This window comes from Prionailurus viverrinus, chromosome A1, assembly GCF_022837055.1.
Source record: "Prionailurus viverrinus isolate Anna chromosome A1, UM_Priviv_1.0, whole genome shotgun sequence".
In the NCBI taxonomy this organism is placed as follows: Eukaryota; Metazoa; Chordata; class Mammalia; order Carnivora; family Felidae; genus Prionailurus; species Prionailurus viverrinus.
In genome coordinates, this window is record NC_062561.1 from 196,923,879 (window position 1) to 196,942,341 (window position 18,463).

General features: G+C 52.3%; 1 protein-coding gene across 3 annotated transcripts in view; it reads left to right on the forward strand.

The window, feature by feature from the left end:
* Positions 1-361: 361 nt before the first annotated feature.
* ANXA6 (annexin A6) overlaps positions 362-18,463 on the forward strand; it is a 48,949-nt gene continuing 30,847 nt past the window's right edge. For 2 of the 3 annotated variants that reach the window (XM_047872866.1, XM_047872876.1), the window contains exons 1-5: positions 362-494; positions 10,723-10,766; positions 15,899-15,989; positions 16,691-16,785; positions 17,333-17,446. In XM_047872866.1, the coding sequence (XP_047728822.1) occupies positions 10,749-10,766; positions 15,899-15,989; positions 16,691-16,785; positions 17,333-17,446 (318 nt within the window). In that variant the 5' untranslated portion in view covers positions 362-494; positions 10,723-10,748. Of the gene's footprint in view, positions 495-10,722; positions 10,767-15,898; positions 15,990-16,690; positions 16,786-17,332; positions 17,447-17,832; positions 18,314-18,463 lie in introns of those variants that run through there. The other variant, XM_047872884.1, reaches the window with a different exon arrangement.

Here is an 18,463-nt window from a genome sequence, read left to right on the forward strand (position 1 = left end):
TGAGGAATGTAATCTGACCAGGCAGATAAAGTGCATGGCCTCAATTTTGTCAAGTCTCAATGTTCGGTTTCTCAGCAAAGTTTTGGCAAGTAGTAGGAATTTGGGGGAGAAATATCCAGCTCAGGGAATCAGAAGCCCTGACTTCTGGCCTTGAGTAGCCTTGGCCAGATCCCCCTACTTTCTCTAGGTCTTTGCGGGGGTCTGAGCACTGACGTAGGTTCTCTGGGCTGTGGGGCTGGGCCGCTCCGGGCTGGTGACATTCTAAGATTCCAGGAGCGAATGAACTTGGGGGGGTGGGGCTGGGGGAGAGGAGGCGGGGCGAGCCCGATTGGCCTTCGCGCGCCACGTGTCCTGCGGGGGAGCAGCCGCCAGCTGTCCTCCCGGCCCGCCCCGCGCTGCTGCTCCTGCTCGGCTAACGGGCTCCCACCCTGCGAGCTCTGCGTCGCGTCCGCGCGTCCGTCTCCCAGTCCGCTACAGGAAGCCTCCGCCGCGCGGTGAGTGGGTTGAGGCCGGAGAGGGGATCGCTTCGAGGGATTCCCCTTCCTGGGGGCTGCAGGGACGCGGGGACGAGCAATAAACGCCCAGTCATTGCTGACCTGTGCCTCCCGCGAGGCTCCTGGGAGGGGTGCGGGCAGGTGGAGGGCGCGGGCAGGTGGGGAGCGGCGGCGGGGCGGGAACGCGAGGGCGCGGTAACCCGGGAGGGTCGCGGGCTGAACGTGCCGGGGGGAACGCAGTGGAGCAAATTTAGAGCCGCGAGCGTAGAAGCAGAGGCGAAGTCGCTCTGGCTGGGGGAGGGGAGAGCAGGAGGGGAAAGGAGGGGAGGAGAGGGGCGGGCGGACCGACCTGCAGCGGGTGTGGTTCGGGGGCTGGGGGCAACCCGGCAGACGCAGAGCCGGGTGCTGGCCGCGCTTTGAGAGGGGGAGGGGGCTGGAGAGACTTAGAAGATCTAGGGTTGGGGACAGCTGGACGGGGGTCTAAGGACCCGCAGGGAAGGGTGTGGCTGAGGCCAAACGGAGACTGAGGCTGCAGAAAGAGTCATATCATCCAGCCGCTGGTGCAGCGGTTTGTGGGTGTTGTTGGAAAGAAGGCTCTGTGTGCAGACCGATGGGGGGGGACTGGCTTGTTCACACCCCAGGGACCCGCCCGTCCCCTTTGGATCACCGCTGGCCTAAAGGAGACTTGGAGCCGGGCTCTAAGGACGGAGGCCCCACCCTTCTTTCTGCTCTCCGGAAGCCCATTTTAGGCCTAACCAAAGCTCTTGGGGCTTCAGATAACTCCCAAAATACCCGCATGCGACTGAAATACCCTGAATCCAATCCCAGCCTCACCATCAACTTTCAGTGTGACCTTGAATCCGTAGCTTTCCCTCTCTGAGCCTCAAGTTCCTATTCCAACTCCAGAGCTGATAAACTCAGACCCTCTTGGTGGAAATGATGGCTATCGTTAAAATTGATTTATTTGTCAGCTGCAAGGAATGATTGCAAGTTTGGGATTACAGGCTTGGGAAGCCTGGGCGACGCTTGTAAGCCCTGTAAGGGGAAGGGGTGGGGGTGGGGGCTTTTGCTAAGAGAATCCAGCCTTTGCTTCCTCCCTCCCCTTCCTTTTCTCTAAACCCCCTTGGGTCTTCCCGACAATTCCAAATTTGGCCATATGGCTCCTGGGTTGGTGAAAGGACTCTGGTTTCCTCCTTCTGCTCTTTTCCCTCACTTCCCCTGCCCCACCCAAAGCACACCTTAAATTGCTAGCCCACTGACCCAGGAGGGATATCCTGTCCTGGTTGGCCCTTCCAGGTGAATGATCCATCCAGCTGCAGCTCCCACAGACCTTGCCCTTCCAGCTGGTAGGCCCTGTGCCATGCAGAGGGCACTGGCCTGGGAGTCATGGAAAACAGGGTTACAGTTCCAGGTGCTGGAGGGGTCCTTGGGCAAGGCCCTTCCCTCTCTGGGGCTTGGTTAACCATCCGTAGCAAAGGCTGCTCAACTGGCTGTCGCTTCCAGCGCTGGTGTTCTAGGATTCAACTGTTCTAGGACTTAGGATTCTGGGAGTTGGGTGGGGCCAGGGAGGGAGGCACAGGCCTGCATCCCCCTCTGCAGCTGTGACAGTCACTCATCCATCTTTCCTTGCCTTCCACCCTTTGTTCCCAAGGCACTGGCTGCTCAGATTCAGAAAATATTTGCGGTTTCTGAGTAAGGGCCATAGCTCTTGCTGGGGCAGAGTGTGGACACCAGTGTGCAAAGGAGGGGGGCTGTCCTTTGGAAGTGCGGAACCTTGCCTATTGGAGCTGACCCCTGGGACGGGGCGGGGGAGTTCTGCAGTGTTGGGAAGCTGCCAGCCTCTGGAGCATCTGCAGTGCAGCACCCAGCAGGAACCTTGGGCCACCAGGCTCCAGCCTCGGCCCCAGCCTCTGAGTAGCTGGGGCCCTGGGCACATCTACCCTTCTGGGCGTTAGTTCCTTCCTCTGTAGAGGGGTAAGAGATGTGTCCAGGGCATCCAGCTGGTAGAATGGGTGCAGGCTGCATGACTCCTCATGTTGTATTATTCTAGGATTTTCTGGGGAGGCCCAGTGGTATCACTTAGCCTCACCCCACCCAGCTTCTCCAAGATACTTCCTGGGTGGGGACAAAGTGCAGGATGTGGTCTGTACCCTGATTTCTGAGCATGCAAGTCCGGGTCTTGTCCTCACACCCGCCCTCCCTGCACCTCCACAACGGAGGAGACGGAGTCTTTGGCTGGGGGGGGACTGTTATGCTTATAAACTTCTTGGCTAGGCATCCAGCCACTGCATTTCCTTTCCTCCTGGGATTGAGAAGCTCCCACAGAGACTGGCTAGGGAGAAATGACTGTCTTTGGGTTCTTTGAGCTTCAGATTGCCCTCCTGTAAAATGAGGAGGAGGTTGATACCCTCCTGAGATTATAAGACAGCAGCTGTGAGAGCGCCTTGTAAACTGCAGAGTGCTGTGCCCAGAGAAGCAAGGGCCACCGTTGTCATCTCAGAAGGGTGTGGTGCTTGAGAAGGCAGGTGACCTGAGCCTCAGGTTCCTCATCTGTAAAACGGGTGTCCTGGTGCTTCTGAAATAATAATAAAATCGTAACCTGCATTGTTTATTGAACCCTTCCAACTTGTCAGGCTCTGGCCGAAGCCTTGATATATTACATGCTGTTACCATGCCTATTTTGCAGACGTGGGAAGTCAGCCCTCAGAAGTTTAGGGAAGAAATAATACTAACGGCTAACGTTGTGTTTCCTGTGTGTCAGGGCCACTTCGAGGCTCTAGATGTGTCTGTCTTCTTTCTGTCCTCGCCAGCACTCCTCTGAGCTGGGCACTCTTTTTATCCTGTTTTGCATACGAGGCTAAGTACTTGCCCAAGGCCAAACAGCTCCCAAAGTGCAGGTCAGGCTTCACTGTCAGGCAATGGGGCTCCAGCGTCTGTCCCATTAGACACTACACATTGCTGTCTCTCACAAAAGTGACCTGAACTGGGGTTCAAACCCAGGCCCATCCCATTCTAAACCTGGGGCAGCCCGAGGATCTCCTGGGGACTTGCCCAACCCTGAGATCAAGGGTTCTGGGTCAGGAGAGGGAGAGACACTGCTCTCTAAGAAACCCGAGTGCCTCCAGCTGGGGGGGGTGTGCCCAGGCACAAGGCCAGGAATGGCATTTCCCCCTGGCTTCATCAAAGGCTTGCTCCCCGGGGACTGTGGGGCCGATCCTGGTGTCTTCCTGCAGACTGGGGGAGGAGCCATCAGGAAAAGGGGAAGGGAAGGATATCGATTTTATAGGCCAGGGGCCTCTGGAGTCGGGTGCACACATCCTGGGGGGCGCGAAGATGATTTTCTGGGGTACAGGAAGAGACAGGCCTCTTCTTACATATGCCTTTAATCTCATGCTTACAAAATATATTTTTATCGTGATGAATGCTCAATTTTTTTTTTGTTGTTTGTTACTGGTGGTATATGAGATCAAAACAATTGCAGATTACTGCACTAGATTGCCAGCTTTGTGTGGGTGGGAGACTCATCGGTCTCAGTTTTTATTCTACCCCCATCTCCAGCCAATGGACAAGCTCAGTAAATATTTTTTGAAAAATGAGCCCCTGCTTCATCACTAGTTTTCTTAGTGACATTGGGCAAATTATACTTAACCCCTCAAGTTATTTCCTCTCCTGGCTATATAATGAGGAACTAAGCACAGTTTGAAAACCACTAGCCTGGATGTCCTCTTATTGTATGATTTTTTTACCCCCAACGGGGTCACTAAGAAAGTATTGAAACAGCTCAATGTGTTTCACCCAACAATCCTTATGAGTCATACCCTATGCTAAGGGGTACAGCAAAGAAGCAGGAACAGTCATTTTTAAGAAACAGTAAAATCATGATTCAAAAGATATAAAAATGATCATGTGCCAAGATTTTATTCTACTAACTTACTAATGACTGGACAGGCAGATGTTAAAACCAGCTTGAAAGAGAATCAGCAGACACTTTTTTTAAAAGGAATTTTCAAATGGAGGCAAACTGGTTTTTCCGGCAGAAGGAGAGGGGAATTAATTGGACCTTTATCAGATAAATAGTATGAGGGTGTCTATAAGAATTATTTTATATTACCACCATTTACCTACAAATTACCGAGCTATAAAATAACTCAAAGACAGACAGGAATCAGATAACCCGGAGGGTTTGAGGTAGATTTTTTTCCTAGAATACCTTGGAGGAAAGCAACCTCCCTCTATCTGAGGAGTGGTAAATCCAAATGGTTGACCCAAGCCAGTCTAATATAGGTGATTTCTGAGTACTATGGGGGGTTCAGAGGCAAGAGAAATCCCTCCTGGCTTCCTGGAAGAGTTGGAAGAATCACCTAGAAAAGTTTTTAAAAATTACCAAAGCCTACGCCTCACCCCAGAAACCAATGAGTCAGAATCTCTGGGCATTGACCTTACGCTTTGGTAAATTGGAAAAAGTCCCCAGGTGGCATTAATGAAGCCAGAATTGAAAAGCACTGGTTTTGATGCTAGAAGGCTGGATAGAAAATGCTGGTAGAAGGGGTTGTGTGGGCTTAGTGGGGAAGGAGTGTGGTGGTGGGTGAAGGAGAGAGAGGGGAAGACAAATCAGGAAGGATGTCGTGAGCCTTGGATGCTGAGCTAAGATGGCCTGCATTGAAAGGAGTCCCTGGGGACAAGAGGGCAAGGAGTGACCTGGCCCAAGTTAGAGTCCCCAGGCCTTAGGGGCACAGAGGTCTGGCTGAGTGTGTGACCTTCCAAGTTATTTTTTTTTAATATTTTTAATGTTTATTTATTTTTGAGAGATAGAGAGAGACAGCATGAGTGGGAGAGGGCAGAGAGAGAGAGAGGGAGACCCAGAATGTGAAGCAGGCTCCAGGCTCTGAGCTGTCAGCCCAGAGCCCGACGCGGGGCTCGAACTCACAGACCGCGAGATCATGACCTGAGCCGAAGTCAGAGGCTCAACTGACTGAGCCACCCAGGCTCCCCCCCAAGTTATTTTTTGATTATTCTCACATTTACTTCCCCCCACACACCTGGTTTTACCCCCTACGCTCAGCATTGCCACCCTCCCTGAAAGTGCTCTGTCTTCCTCCAAAGTAGGCAAGACACCTTTGGAGAACAGAAATGCTTTTTTCTTACGCTGGTGTTTCTGTTCAGTCTGACATCTCCTGTCCCCTCTATCTGCTTTATTCCCTTGAAGTCCAGACTCCTGATTGTGCACATCTATCAGCCTGAACCCCTAACATGCGTCTTATAACTGTATATGTGTGGCACAAATGCAACAGAAAAGGACAAGGCAAAAAAAATTGAGGAAGTTGTAATGTTTTTGTCCTGCACCCCAGTGGCTTGTAGTGTACCCCACTTTGGAGACCACTGCTCTGCAACGATGACCTTGATAACAGAAGCCACCACTTACTACACATTTAATGTGTTCCTGGCCATGCTGAGTATTTTACCCACCTTAGTTTATAGAATTTTCACCAAAAACCTTAGGATATTAGCATTTCCCAGATGCAGAAACTGAGTCAGAGAGAAATGACAGAACTTGCCCTAGGTCATGAGCTAGGAATTTTCTGGAATGTCGAGTTTTTTTCCCTATATAAATGTTGGTTTATTTATTTATTTATTTATTTTTTTAATGTTTATTTTTGAGAGAAAGAGGCAAAGTGTGAGCCAGAGAGGAGCAGAGAGAGAGAAGGAGACGTAGAAACCAAAGCAGGCTCCAGGCTCTGAGCTGTCAGCACAGAGCCCAACACGGGGTTTGCAGTCACAAACCCGTGACCTGAGCCGAAGTGAGAAGCTTAGCCGGCTGAGCCACCCAGGTGCCCCTGATGTGTCTGGATTTGAACTCAGGCCATGCCTGCAAAGCCTGCGTTCTTGATTACGATGCCACTCTGCTTCCACTGTAAATGTTTGGTTTTATCATAATAAAAGCTACCATTTATTGAGACTTTATTCTGTAATAGGCACTGTGCTTAGGGCTCTTCATCTGCTATTTCATTTATTTACCAGTACTTGAAGATAAGTTTTACGTGCATTCTGCAGATATGGAAATTGAGATTGAGTTAAGGTAGTTTACTTAAATCACACACTGGGGGTGGAGCTGTGACTCCCAGCGAGGTCCTACCTGAAAGCCCACACCTCTTGCATGATTTGGCAAGACCCTTCCCCTGTCCAGCTTGTGGTTTCCCAGGTCTTGCACTTGGGCAGTGGTAAGCCATAAGTCCTGCCAGCTCTGGTGTGTTCTCTACCCTAGAGCATTCCTCCTGGAATCAGTCTGGAGCTCCCAAAGGGGAAGGAAGGAAACTTAATTGCTTGCAGGCTAAAGGACTAAGGCAGGGGGGTAGCCAGAGTAGCAAAAAGCCACTGGGAGACTCTACCCTTGAATAGATTTAAAAAAAAAAAATTGGGGGGATACCTGGGTGGCTCAGTCGGTTAAGTGTCCGACTTTGGCTCAGGTCATGATCTCATGGTCTATGAGCTCAAGCCCAGCATCGGCCTCTGTGCTCACAGACCAGAGCCTGGAGCCTGCTTCAGATTCTGTGTCTCCCTCTCTCTGCCCCTCCCCAGCTTGTGCTCTGTGTCTCTCAATAATTATTTAATTATTAAATAATAACTAATAATATTTATTATTTATATTATATAATCACATAATTATTATCAGATAATATTTAATTAAATAACAATTAAAATAATTGTTTTTTGAGAGAGAGAGGCATGCACCCACATAGCAGGGGAGGGGCAGAGAGAGAGGGAGGGAGAGAATCCCAAGCAAGCTCTGCAGTCAGCACAGAGCCTGACACAGGGCTCAACCTCACAAACTGTGCGATCACAACCTGAGCTGAAATCAAAAGTCAGATGTTTAACTGACTGAGCCACCCAGGTGCCCACCCCCCGCCCCCCACCCTTGAATGGATTTCTGGAACGATCAGTCATCATGAGCCCTGTTGCATATCCAGGTCAGAAGAGGTTCAGGGTTCCTGGGAGGAGAGAGGCACAGGTCTAGAATGGCCATACCTGCCAGTCTTGTGAAGCTATTTCAACCAGGATGATAAGACTAGCATATTGGGTAGGGGGGAGGCTTAGGGATAGAGAAGAATCCTGTGACCTGGGAGAGAAGCCCCTGAGACTAATATTCTAGATTTTGCTATGAAAATTCATGGTTGAAATCTATAAAAGCCTCTCTCATCCACTCTGGATTTTCCCAAAGAGAGAGTGATATTATCCCCATTTTACAGATGAAGAAACTGAGGTCCAGAACGGGAACCTGGCTTGTCTGAGGTTACAGACAGATTGAGAATCAGACCTAGGTCTTTTTCTTGGGCCTCTCCTAATATCCCATTGCAGCCAGGGTCCACAGTGGTGTAAGGGCTTATGACCTGGGGCTTGGAGGCACAGATATTGGCCATTGTCTGGGCCTTGGCAAGTTACTTACCCTCCCTGAAATGCCTTTACCTCATCTAGAAAATGAGGGGCCTGAAGTAGTGGATGGTTAAGAGCCCTCTGGGATTCTGAAATATTGTATGTAACACATTCATTCAACCAATTTGAGAGGTACAGTCTGGGTTGCTCTGGGAGGGGTCAGAGACCCTTGTAAAGCCAAGGTAGATGGCGCCTCTGATTAGCACCAGGGCTTCCCTAAACACACAGAGGAGGGGCTGTTGGAGATTCAAACCCCTCCCCACCCCAAAAATGGCCGTCTCAACCTCTAGTTCTGGAAGAAGCAAGACGTGCACTCATATGAAGCACACACAGACTGCTCTCTGAGCTGAGGATATTTTCCCAAAGACTTGGAGGCCCTTCCTCTAAGCCGTCTCTCCTTGGAAAGGGCTCTCGTCCAGATGGGCCTGGGCTACAGCCAGCAGCTGAAGTTTCCAGCAACAAGGCCAAAGGAAAATGCTTCCAGACTGGAGGTGCAGGTGACAGGCCTTAGCCCTGCCTGCCTCAGTGGAGTTCCCAGGCCTCTTTCTGTCCATTTCTATGCTGGCCTTGGGGATCCCTCACCCCCTGCCCACACCATGCCCCAGGGCTGGAAAACCCCTGAGCTGGCTCCCCCGCCAGGCCCTGGGGTAGACTTGGGCCCCCCTCCCTGGGGGGGGGGGGGGAGTTTCCATTTCCTGGTGAGAGTTGCATGTTTGTACAGAGGGGCCCCTGGTTGTCAGGGAAACAGCAGGGTTTCCTCAAGCTCTGCTGGGGTTGCAGACAGATCTCTGTCCTCTGCTGTTCACTCCCAACCCCTCCTCCTGTCTGTCTGCTGACTGCAGTGTGGGGGACTCATGATCAGGCACTGGGGACACAGGCAAACACGACAAAGCCCCGTCAGAACTTCCCACCAGTGCAATGAGTACCTGGCCTCCTGTGCTCTGGCCTTGACTTCAATTAAAATGTCTCCTCCTCCAACAGTCCTGCAAGGGAGCAAAGGGAAAGCCCCAGTTTTGTACTTGAGATGACCTTGAACTCAAAGATGAGCAATATGCTGAAGGGCACGTAGCTAATAAGTGGCAATCCAGTTCTGTCCACCTGACTCCAAAACCTGTGTTCTCTCTACCGTGTCACACTGTCTCTAGTGCCCCAAGATGGGAGCAGGATTATGGACTGAGGTCAAGGGCTGACTTCCCCTAAGTTTTTGTTGTTGTTGTTTTTTGGGTTTTTCTTTTCTTTTGGTGGTGGTGGGCTACACGGAGAACGGGAAAGCACTGAGCTAAAATGCCACTCTGGTTTCCGCTCTTCTAGTTCTGCTCCTTGTAGGAGCTGATTGAGGTTATTATTCTTACTTTTAAAAAGTAACACACAGGGGCGCCTGGGTGGCTCAGTCGGTTGAGCATCCAACTTCAGCTCGGGTTCAGGAGTTCGAGCCCCGTGTCGGGCTCTGTGCTGACAGCTCAGAGCCTGGAGCCTGCTTCAGATTCTGTGACTCCCTCTCTCTCTCTGCCCCTCCCCTGCTCACCCTCTGTCTCTTTCTCAAAAATAAATAACTATAAAAAAATCTTCAAAAGTAATACACAGACATGGTTTAAAAAGACCCAATCGTACGGTCCTGACTGAAACGGAACGGACCGGCCCTTCCTTCATCTCTTGTCCCCGGAAAATTGCTTCACTTCCATCCCTGCCTTCCTGCTGAGAGTGCCCATTAGCCTGCCCCGCCCCTGTGCTTCCCATTTCCAAACCAGTTACAGCCCCTTTTTCATTTCTTTTTTAGGTAAGACATTTTTGTTCCTTGTTTCTTCACTCTAGACGCTGTCTCCTACACCCCCTTTGATCAGATCATGTGTCCCATTTGTCCTATCAGCGAAAAGTCCTCAGTGCTGGTCCCCTGCCTCCACTCCCTGCTGCCACATTAGCCTCAGTGGGTCCATTGACCACACTGCCCCCAGGGATCGGCATGGTTCTTGCGATCCTCTGATCACTCAGCCTAGACTTGTACCCCGTGTCACTCTCTCCTGACCAAGTATTATCTTTTCTTTTTACTTTTTGTCATATGCATGTTATTCTTCCCCATTATGGAGTAAGCCACAGAAAAGCAGGGCTTTAAAAATCTCTTTTACGGATTGCTGTGTCATCAGTGCCTAGAGCAGTGCCTAATCAGAGTAGACGCTAAAGAAATGCTCACTGACTTCCACAGGAACGACAGCCCTTCAGATATTTGCAACAGGTGGCCCAGAGCCCTTTGAGCACTCTCATCTGTAGGACGTTAAGCCCTGGCCTCTGGAACCATTCTTGGTGACTTAGACATAGAACATGCGTGGTGCAGATAGCATGGACTCTGGAGTCTGGACTTTGTTGCATTCATCTTTAAGCTGTATGACTTTGGGTAAATGGTGCAACCTCCCTGACTCCCCCCATCCTCCATTTCTTCCCCTGTGGAAAGGGAGAATCTGGTGCTGGGGAGGATCGCTGTGAGGGTTAAGTGGGATACCTGAGCAAGTGCCCTGCACCGCCTGGGGGAGTCGTGCGGGTCGGTGGTCGCTCCCTGTCTCCTTCTGGGTTCCAAGTCTCTTTCCCATCCTGGTGTGAGTATCTGGACACAGGCTAGTCTGTTCATTGTCTTCTGAAAAAGGCATCTGGCCCTGAAGCAGGTCAGGGGATAATCTAACCAAAAGGGCTGGACGCAGCTGGAAAACAGTAGGGGGAGCCTGCCTTCCCTTGGGAGGAAAGATGGGTGAGGAAATTGGGGGAAAGAATGGAGGGGACCAGATCTCACGGGTCTCTTTCTTCTCCACAGTGTTATCTGCTGCAGAACCTGATACCATGGCCAAACCAGCACAGGTAAGGAGCCTTTCCCCTCCTGAAGCGTGTGCTCTGCCTTTCCTGGGCTTCTAGAGTCACGAGGCCCACTCTGCAGATCCCGGGTACCTTCATCTAGAAAGGAGCAAGGGAGGTTCTCAGGCTTTGCTTGCTCCTGTTACAAATCACATCCTTTTTAATTGCAAGTGACCAATGACAGCATATAACATCCTAATCAGATGTATATTGGCTTATATGACTGAAAAGTCCAGGGCTTCAGGTTGGGCTGGTTCCAGGGACCCAAATGATATTGTCAGGATTCTGCCTCTGTGAACTAGAGTTCCTCTGCATGGCGTCATTCTTGGGCGGCTCTTCCCTGATTTGGTGCTCTAGACACCAGCTGTCCTAGGCTTCCATTCTGCTTCCTGGGCAGCCTGGAGGAAACAGCCTAACTTATTCCCAGTGATTCCAGGAAAAGTCCTAGGTTTGGCTCTCGTTGGCTGGGCCAATGGTAACTTGGATTCAGATGGTAGAGTTGGTCCTACCTGAACTACATGGCTTAAGTGGTTCCCCAGGGAGATGGCTACCGGGTAGGCAAAAGCATTAGAGGGTTCTCTCTGCTCTGGAGATGGAAGTGTCCCTTGTCACGTGCACCTGGGATATCCTGGCTTGGGAGACCCCAATCTCTCATGCTGCATGACAACTTTGCTGGGCAGTAGAAGCTAAGGCGTGGTGGAGCTTTTACTCCTGGGCGTGGCCAGGATTGGGTTCCGTCCTTGGGCAGAGCTACGTGTCATTCTGTGCCACGGTTCACCTGAGAGTGACCCTTGTTGGCTAGCCTTAGAGAAGGAGATAGGGCCACTGCAATGATGATGACCAAGAATGGAGAATAAAACCAAGGGGGCACCTGGGGCACCTGGGTGGCTCAGCAGGTTAAGCATCTGACCCTTGATTTTGGCTCAGGTCATGATCTCACAGTTTGTGAGTTCGAGCCCTGTGTCCGGCTCTGCATAGACAGTGCGGAGCCTGCTTGGGATGCTCTCTCTCCCTCTCTCTCTGCCCCTGCCCCACTCAAACACACACGTGGGCGCTCTTTCTCAAAATAAATAAATGAAAACATTTAAAAAACACCCACAGGGGACACCTGACTTGGCCCCTTTTGCTCCTCACTTCAGTCACAGAGCTGCTGGCCATAGACCTAATACAGGAGCTGTGTGATCTTGGGGGAGTTCTGACTCTCTCTGGGCCTCCCAGCGAACAAGGGCCTTAAGGGTACCTATTCTTAAGGATATCTTCACAATTTTTGAAGAGCACAGTGTATCATGTGATATAGGATCCATACTCAAAAAAGTCCTAGCTGTGACCTCCCTATCAGCCTCTGAGGACTGCACTTGCACAAGTGGTCTCTCTGACCAGGAAGAGAAAGTGTTAGTGGTTATGGGCAGAGGTCCAAGGCATAACTTGCTGTTCCCCATTTCCCATATGTAGTCATGCCGGAGCTGTTTCTTGGGAGGCATTCAAACTGCAGGGTTCTGCGTGACCCAAGTGGACTGCGCAGATCCTGGGAGGTCAGAGGGGCCAGGACCTAGGGCACAGAACTTTGGAATCCTGTTCCAGTGCTGCCGGGCCACGCTTCTGCCTGGCTGACCTGTGGTTTCTTGTTGCCATGGACCAGGGGGCAGTAGACAGTCTGCAAACAAGAGTCAATGGGTGGCAGGGCCTTAGAGGTCCCTCATCCCATAAGATGAGCTGTTATCCCCCATTCATGGCACTCATGCTCTAGTGGAGGCATAAAGGAGCTCTGTGGGCACGCAGGTTGGGGAAACTGGGAAAGGTGCCTGGAGAGAGCTACTGGGTAGCAGCAAGGGGGCTGATGTGCTCCAGAGGGAGGGGACAGTGGAACAGAAGGCCAGAGAGAAGTTGATGTAGGGTGTGCAGAGCAGCAACAGTAATTTGGCACGCTTGGGGTGCAAGGGTTTGGGGAGGGAGAAGGTTGCCGAAGACAGTACCAAAAGGTCTGAGAAACCCTGAGCACATGTGCCCAGAACCAGCCGCTCACTCTTTTATCTGGTCCAGATCACCCCCAGTGTTAATTGTGCTATTCTCCCAGTGTTTCCTTCTAGAAGTGGTGAACTTGAGGCCCAAAGATGTGAAGAAATAGCGTGGTGTCAGAAAGGCCCCGGATGCATGGCTCTGTGGCATCCATTTCACAGGGATGTTCTGGGTTTGAACTCGATGATGGGGGATGAGAACACTGAGGGCGGGGCAAAAGGGGCAGGTGCCGGTACCTGGAACTCTAGCAGCTGCAGAGATGAGGCCTGGGTCAGGTCTGGTCAAGGCTGCTCTGAGGTGGAGTCCTGGCCGGGCAGCCATCTCTCCGGGTGACATCAGCTCTGCTCCCGAGAGGCCTCAGTCTCCTACTCTAGCAGCAGTTGGGATGGGTCCTGAGACCTCAGAGCCCCAGGGTCCATGCTGCTCACCAGCTGGCATCAGGACCTGCTGAATATTTCAGGGTGGAAAGTCCCTTCTCTGTTCTCCCCTCCCCTTGGCCATGGGTGCTGGAGGCCAGGAACCTGTCTGCACGAGGAGTGACAGGCCATCTGGGTGAGGTGGAGAAGAGGGAACAGGTACACAGATGGCACCTAGAGATGCAGAATTCTTCAGGTTGGCGTGAGGATGACCGATGGTGGGAAACCAGGCCTGGGTGATTTGAAGGACTGTCTCCTGCTTCTAAATGGGACCAGTGCTAGGGCCCCCCATCATGTCCCCCTCTTCTAGTGGCTGTGATCCTGAGGGACCCTCCTGGGATAACTAAACTGGCTGCTGTCCCCTGGAAGAGTTTATTTCCTTGTGCAAAGACATACATGGGAAACTGGCCTTGCTCCTCACCAAGCCTGTCTTGAAGGGAACATTTTGATCAAGCTTCCTGTCCGTCATTAGATGTCCCTTCCCCCAAGACATCCCTTCCCCCATGATGGCAGTGCCTCATCTTTCGTTTGCAGCCCTGTCCTCAACACCGCGCAGGGTAGAGGTGCAGGAACAGCAACAGGGGAGAGGGTCCTCGGCTTGCTGCCGCGACCCGTGCCCTCCCACCTTCTCCTCTTCTCCTTCTTCCTGACACCTTGGAGTCCCATGGTCTTGGCGACTTTGGGCATCTGCACTGAGCGCTGAAGAACCTGGGCCGCCTCCCTGAATGTTCTTGCTTGCCCTTGTGCCTGGGACTTTTCCATGCTGTTTCCTGTGCCGAGCCTTACCCCTCTCTGCTTTTCCCGTCCCCCGCCCCCAGTCCTTGGGGCCGCTCTGTCACTCCTCCTTTAGGGCTCATTTTAGAACTCACCTCCAGGAAGTCTTCTTGGATTTGCTCAGAATATATTCACAGTCATTCATCCATCCTCATGCCTATCCATCCAGGAAACAGATATTCAGTGAGTACTTAGTTGTGCCACGCTCTGTGCTGGGTGCTGGGAATGCTCAGTGAGCAAAACACACACTGCTAGGGCTTTCTCAAGGGACTGTGTCTTTTCTGGTCCCAGGATTTGTCGTGTGTTACTAACTCTCCTTCTCTGCCCAGGGGTGTGATCAGGTTGCAGGGGATTCACCGGTGGCGGGAAGAAGGCCGTGTCCCTTTTCCGGTCACCGGCCCCGTCAGAACTTTAAATAGCAATCCTGCGCCCACGCATGCATACCTCAGAGGGGCAGCATCTGCAAACAAACCAAGGGGGCGTCCACACAGCTGGCCAGGTCCTTCAGGGTGGGCCCTGGGGGTGCAGGAGGCTGTCAGAGGCTCATTTTTGCCTTTGCTTCTTACTCCTTTTTCTTTTAATTAAAAGTTTTTTAACATTTATTTATTTTTGAGAGTGGGGGAGGGGCAGAGAGAGGATCTGAAGCAGGCTCAGCGCTGTGATCGTGGAGCCCAAGGCAGGGCTCAAACCCATGAACCCTGAGATCATGACCTGAGCCAAAATTAAGTCAGTCTCTTCACCAGCTGAGCCACCCAGGCGCCCCTGCTTCTTATTCCATTAAGGCATGGTGTTTGTGCACCCTTAACCCTTGCACAAAGCCTTTCCTGGTTCCCTCCCTTAGCTGGAACCGGCCTCCACTGTCTTCCCAATTTACTGTGCCTCTGTCCTAGGGTATTTATTACGAGCTCTGTGCTGATTTGTGTGCATGTCTCTCTTCTGGGTCCGAAGCTCATGAAAGACAGGGTCAGGTGTTCTTTCTCCCCGAATCTTCAGCCCTTAACGTTGGCCCCGGCCCAGGCTTAAGTGCCCTGTCACCATGCCGTGTGCTCAGTGCCTTGGGCTGTGGCATCCCCAGCTCTCCCAGTTCTCGGCCACTCTCCTGGCCCCATACTTCTCTGGGGCCATGTAGCTGACCCACATCTGACTTCTCTGGGGCCATGTAGCTGACCCACATCTGACTTCTCTGTGAACCAGCCCATTGTGCATTCAAGTTCGATGTCTAAGATCCTCTGGCTCTGCCTCTCCTCCCTTTCACCCCAAGGACCCAGCCAGCTTGTCCTCAGATGCCAGTTGCCAGCTCAGCTTACTGGGCCCAGAAGGGCGGCACCTTGTCTTGGCATCGATTCTGAGGGTGGCTCTGGGCTTCCCTTGGGCCACGACCTCCCCCTCAGAAGCTGGCAGCCGCAAGGTTTCTAGACCTGAAGAGCAGAGGGGAACAGACCAGAGATCTGGGGTCTGTGGGATCCCTGGAAAGAGGCTTTCCTTCTTTGGGCTTGGTTTGTTTTTGTGATAACAGATCATCTTAAGTGCTCCTACGAGTTGGAAACACATGAGTGGAGGCAAAAGGGCCTTATAAACTGTAAAGTGCCGTAAAAATAGGCAGAGCTCTCGTTACTCTTGTAGGGATCATCTCTACCCCTTGCACTCAGCCTGGCTTTTCTCCCTCCTGGGTTCTGGGAATGTTGTGCAGTACTGTGGGCTCAATGGAGCCACCCTCCCATGGGGAAATGGCACTGTCCTTGGGGACAGGCTGTGGCAGAAGGTGTAGGGAGAGTCGTCCCTACCCTTGCCCAGGCTTTCTGTGGCCAGCGCTTAATTTCAGAGGAAGGGAACTCAGCCTAGACTCTGACTGTGCCCGGGCTTGAGAATGTGACCTGGGGTTGGGGCTGGGAACTCAAGGTCAGCAGTTTACGTTCCTTTCTCTCTCCACAGGGCACCAAGTACCGGGGCTCCATTCATGACTTCCCAGACTTTGACCCCAGCCGGGACGCCGAGGCTCTGTACACGGCCATGAAGGGGTTTGGTGGGTGCTCAGCTACCAGCAGGGGAGCCCTAGGAAGGGGAGCTTGGGGACGTTCCCACATGTGGGCACAGCCCACGCCCCTGCTGGGGGCAAGGGGGCCAGTGAAATGTTGAGACGTGCTCACTGATTCTTTTGTCTCCTCTTTGTATTATTCTTCATAATTTTATAATGAACTATTCCAGACCAACCAAAAGGTCTAAATAATAGAAGCTTCACCCACCAGCCTGCCACCCACCTTGAGGAATTGCACTTGCTTCCTCGTAGAGTTGAAACCTCCTTGATAGGTCCGCTCCTGAAGCATCACTCCTGCCTTTCCTCTTGGGGGTGACCACTACCCTGAACTTGGTGCTGGTTATTCTTTTTTATTTTTCTCGTTGTTGAAGGAACCCTATCTTGGGTGCTAGGATACCTGGGTTTTTCTAAGCCAGGTCTCACTGTAAAAGCTTGGATGAGACCTTGTTCCTCTCTGGACCTCAGTTTCATCATGGGTCTGATGAGGGGGCTGGATCACAGGTCCTCCGAGCTCAGAGACTGTGGGTGCTGTGATCCTTCTCAGTAGGGGCTTGATGGGTCCCCATAGATCCTCCCCCACCCATACCACTGCCTCATGAAGGCTGGTCCTGAAGACTGCAGGGAGTAGCCCTGGTGGGCTTCCTGGAGGCAGGTTGGGGTAGGGTAACAGGTGCCCTCCTGTCTTCTAGGCAGTGACAAGGAGGCCATATTGGAGCTAATCACTTCTCGGAGCAACAGGCAGAGGCAAGAGATCTGCCAGAGCTACAAGTCCCTCTATGGCAAGGTAACCATGGCAACTGGAGGGCAGGTGGGGTGGGGCTGGGGAGCTGACTTCATATGCCTGTGTGTTCATTCAGGGTCTTTCCTCTTTTATTCCAGCTCAGCCTCTGTGCTGACCGTTCTGCCTTCCTTTCTCTTCAGCCACAGATACATCTGCAACACTTGCTACATGCTTGGGCACTGTGCTCGGTGTTAGGGCTACACAGGGGAAGGAGACCTGTGAGGTGTCAGCCCTGTGGACTCACAGATAGTGGGAGACACACCCAGTAAACAAGTAAACAGACAATGCTGGGGAAGAGACACGGTGCCATGGACTTGAATCCTTCACCACCATTTGCTAGCTGCATGATTTGGGGCAAGTTACCCGACGTCTCTAAGCCCGTGTCTTAGGGTTGATGATAGCACACGCCTCCAAAAGTGACAATTCCATGCGCTTACGTAGCCTGGTGCCTTACAGCGTAGGTGCTCATTAAATGTGATTCTTATCATAAGTGCTCCTCCCCTTCCTCCTCCGTCTCGTCCTCCCTCCCTTCCCCTGACCCTAAACACAGGACCTCATTGCTGACTTGAAGTATGAGCTGACGGGGAAGTTTGAACGACTGATTGTGGGTCTCATGAGGCCACTTGCCTATTGCGATGCCAAAGAAATTAAAGATGCCATCTCGGTAAGAAGCGTGGGTCTGTGTATGTGTGTTGCAGGCGGGGGTGTGATTAGTGGGAGGATTCTGGTCCCTGCAGCACGTACTCCATGAGCCCTGTACCCGCCAGCAGGGTGCCCTGCTGCAGGAGACCGCTTGCTCAAACCCCATCCCAGAGGGGCGCCACAGTCTCCTCCAGATGGACAGAGTGGGACAGATGTCGGTGGGAGGCAGACCTCGTCAGGCAGGCCCTTGGCCTGGGCCCCAACCCAGCAGCTTACAGCCCCGAGGAAGCAGGACACAGGGACGTGAAGACAAATTACACTCAATACCCAAAGGCCAGGAGAATACTAAAGGAGGTCAGGAGGGCAGGCCCAGGGTGACTTGAGGGGGCGTCACAGAAAATGAGAGATCAAGTTGTGCCCAGAAGCCTGGGGAGGATTTGGTTGATTGGAGTGAGAAGGTTCTTCTGGGCCGGGTAAGAAACGTCAGGAGCGGTGGCGGAGGTGTGTTCAGGATGGGAGGGGCAGCTTGGTGTGGTCGAAGGAGCGGGTAGCCCCCCCAGCAAGCAGGGAAGGATCAAAGCCCTTAAGTGCACCTGGCACTTTACAGTGTGTAAAGCGCTGTCATCTTTGCCTCGGATAAGCTATCCAGCATGAACGCACTTCATATGTTGGTAAGTTCAGCGATGTGAGAGATGGCCTTCAATATCCTGAGGAGTTTGGCAGAGCACCTGGCGTCTTTTCCATTTTACAGATGGGAAAACCGAGGCCCAGAAAGACAGTTTCTTAATGAGAGGTCACAAAGCAAGCTGCTGGCAGAGGCAGGACTAGAATCTATGTCTTTTGATGCTCAGGGCAGCAAGCGGCTCCAGTCTGGTGACCAAGAGCTATGGTAGGACCACCCTGACATTCCCTGCTGGGAACGTCATAGCTCTGGCCACTCCAGGAACCCAGCCCATGGCTGGTGGTGGCCTCCCATCCCAGCCCTGGCGCCTGTGTCCCTTGTCTTCTCCCGGGGCATCGGCACTGACGAGAAGTGCCC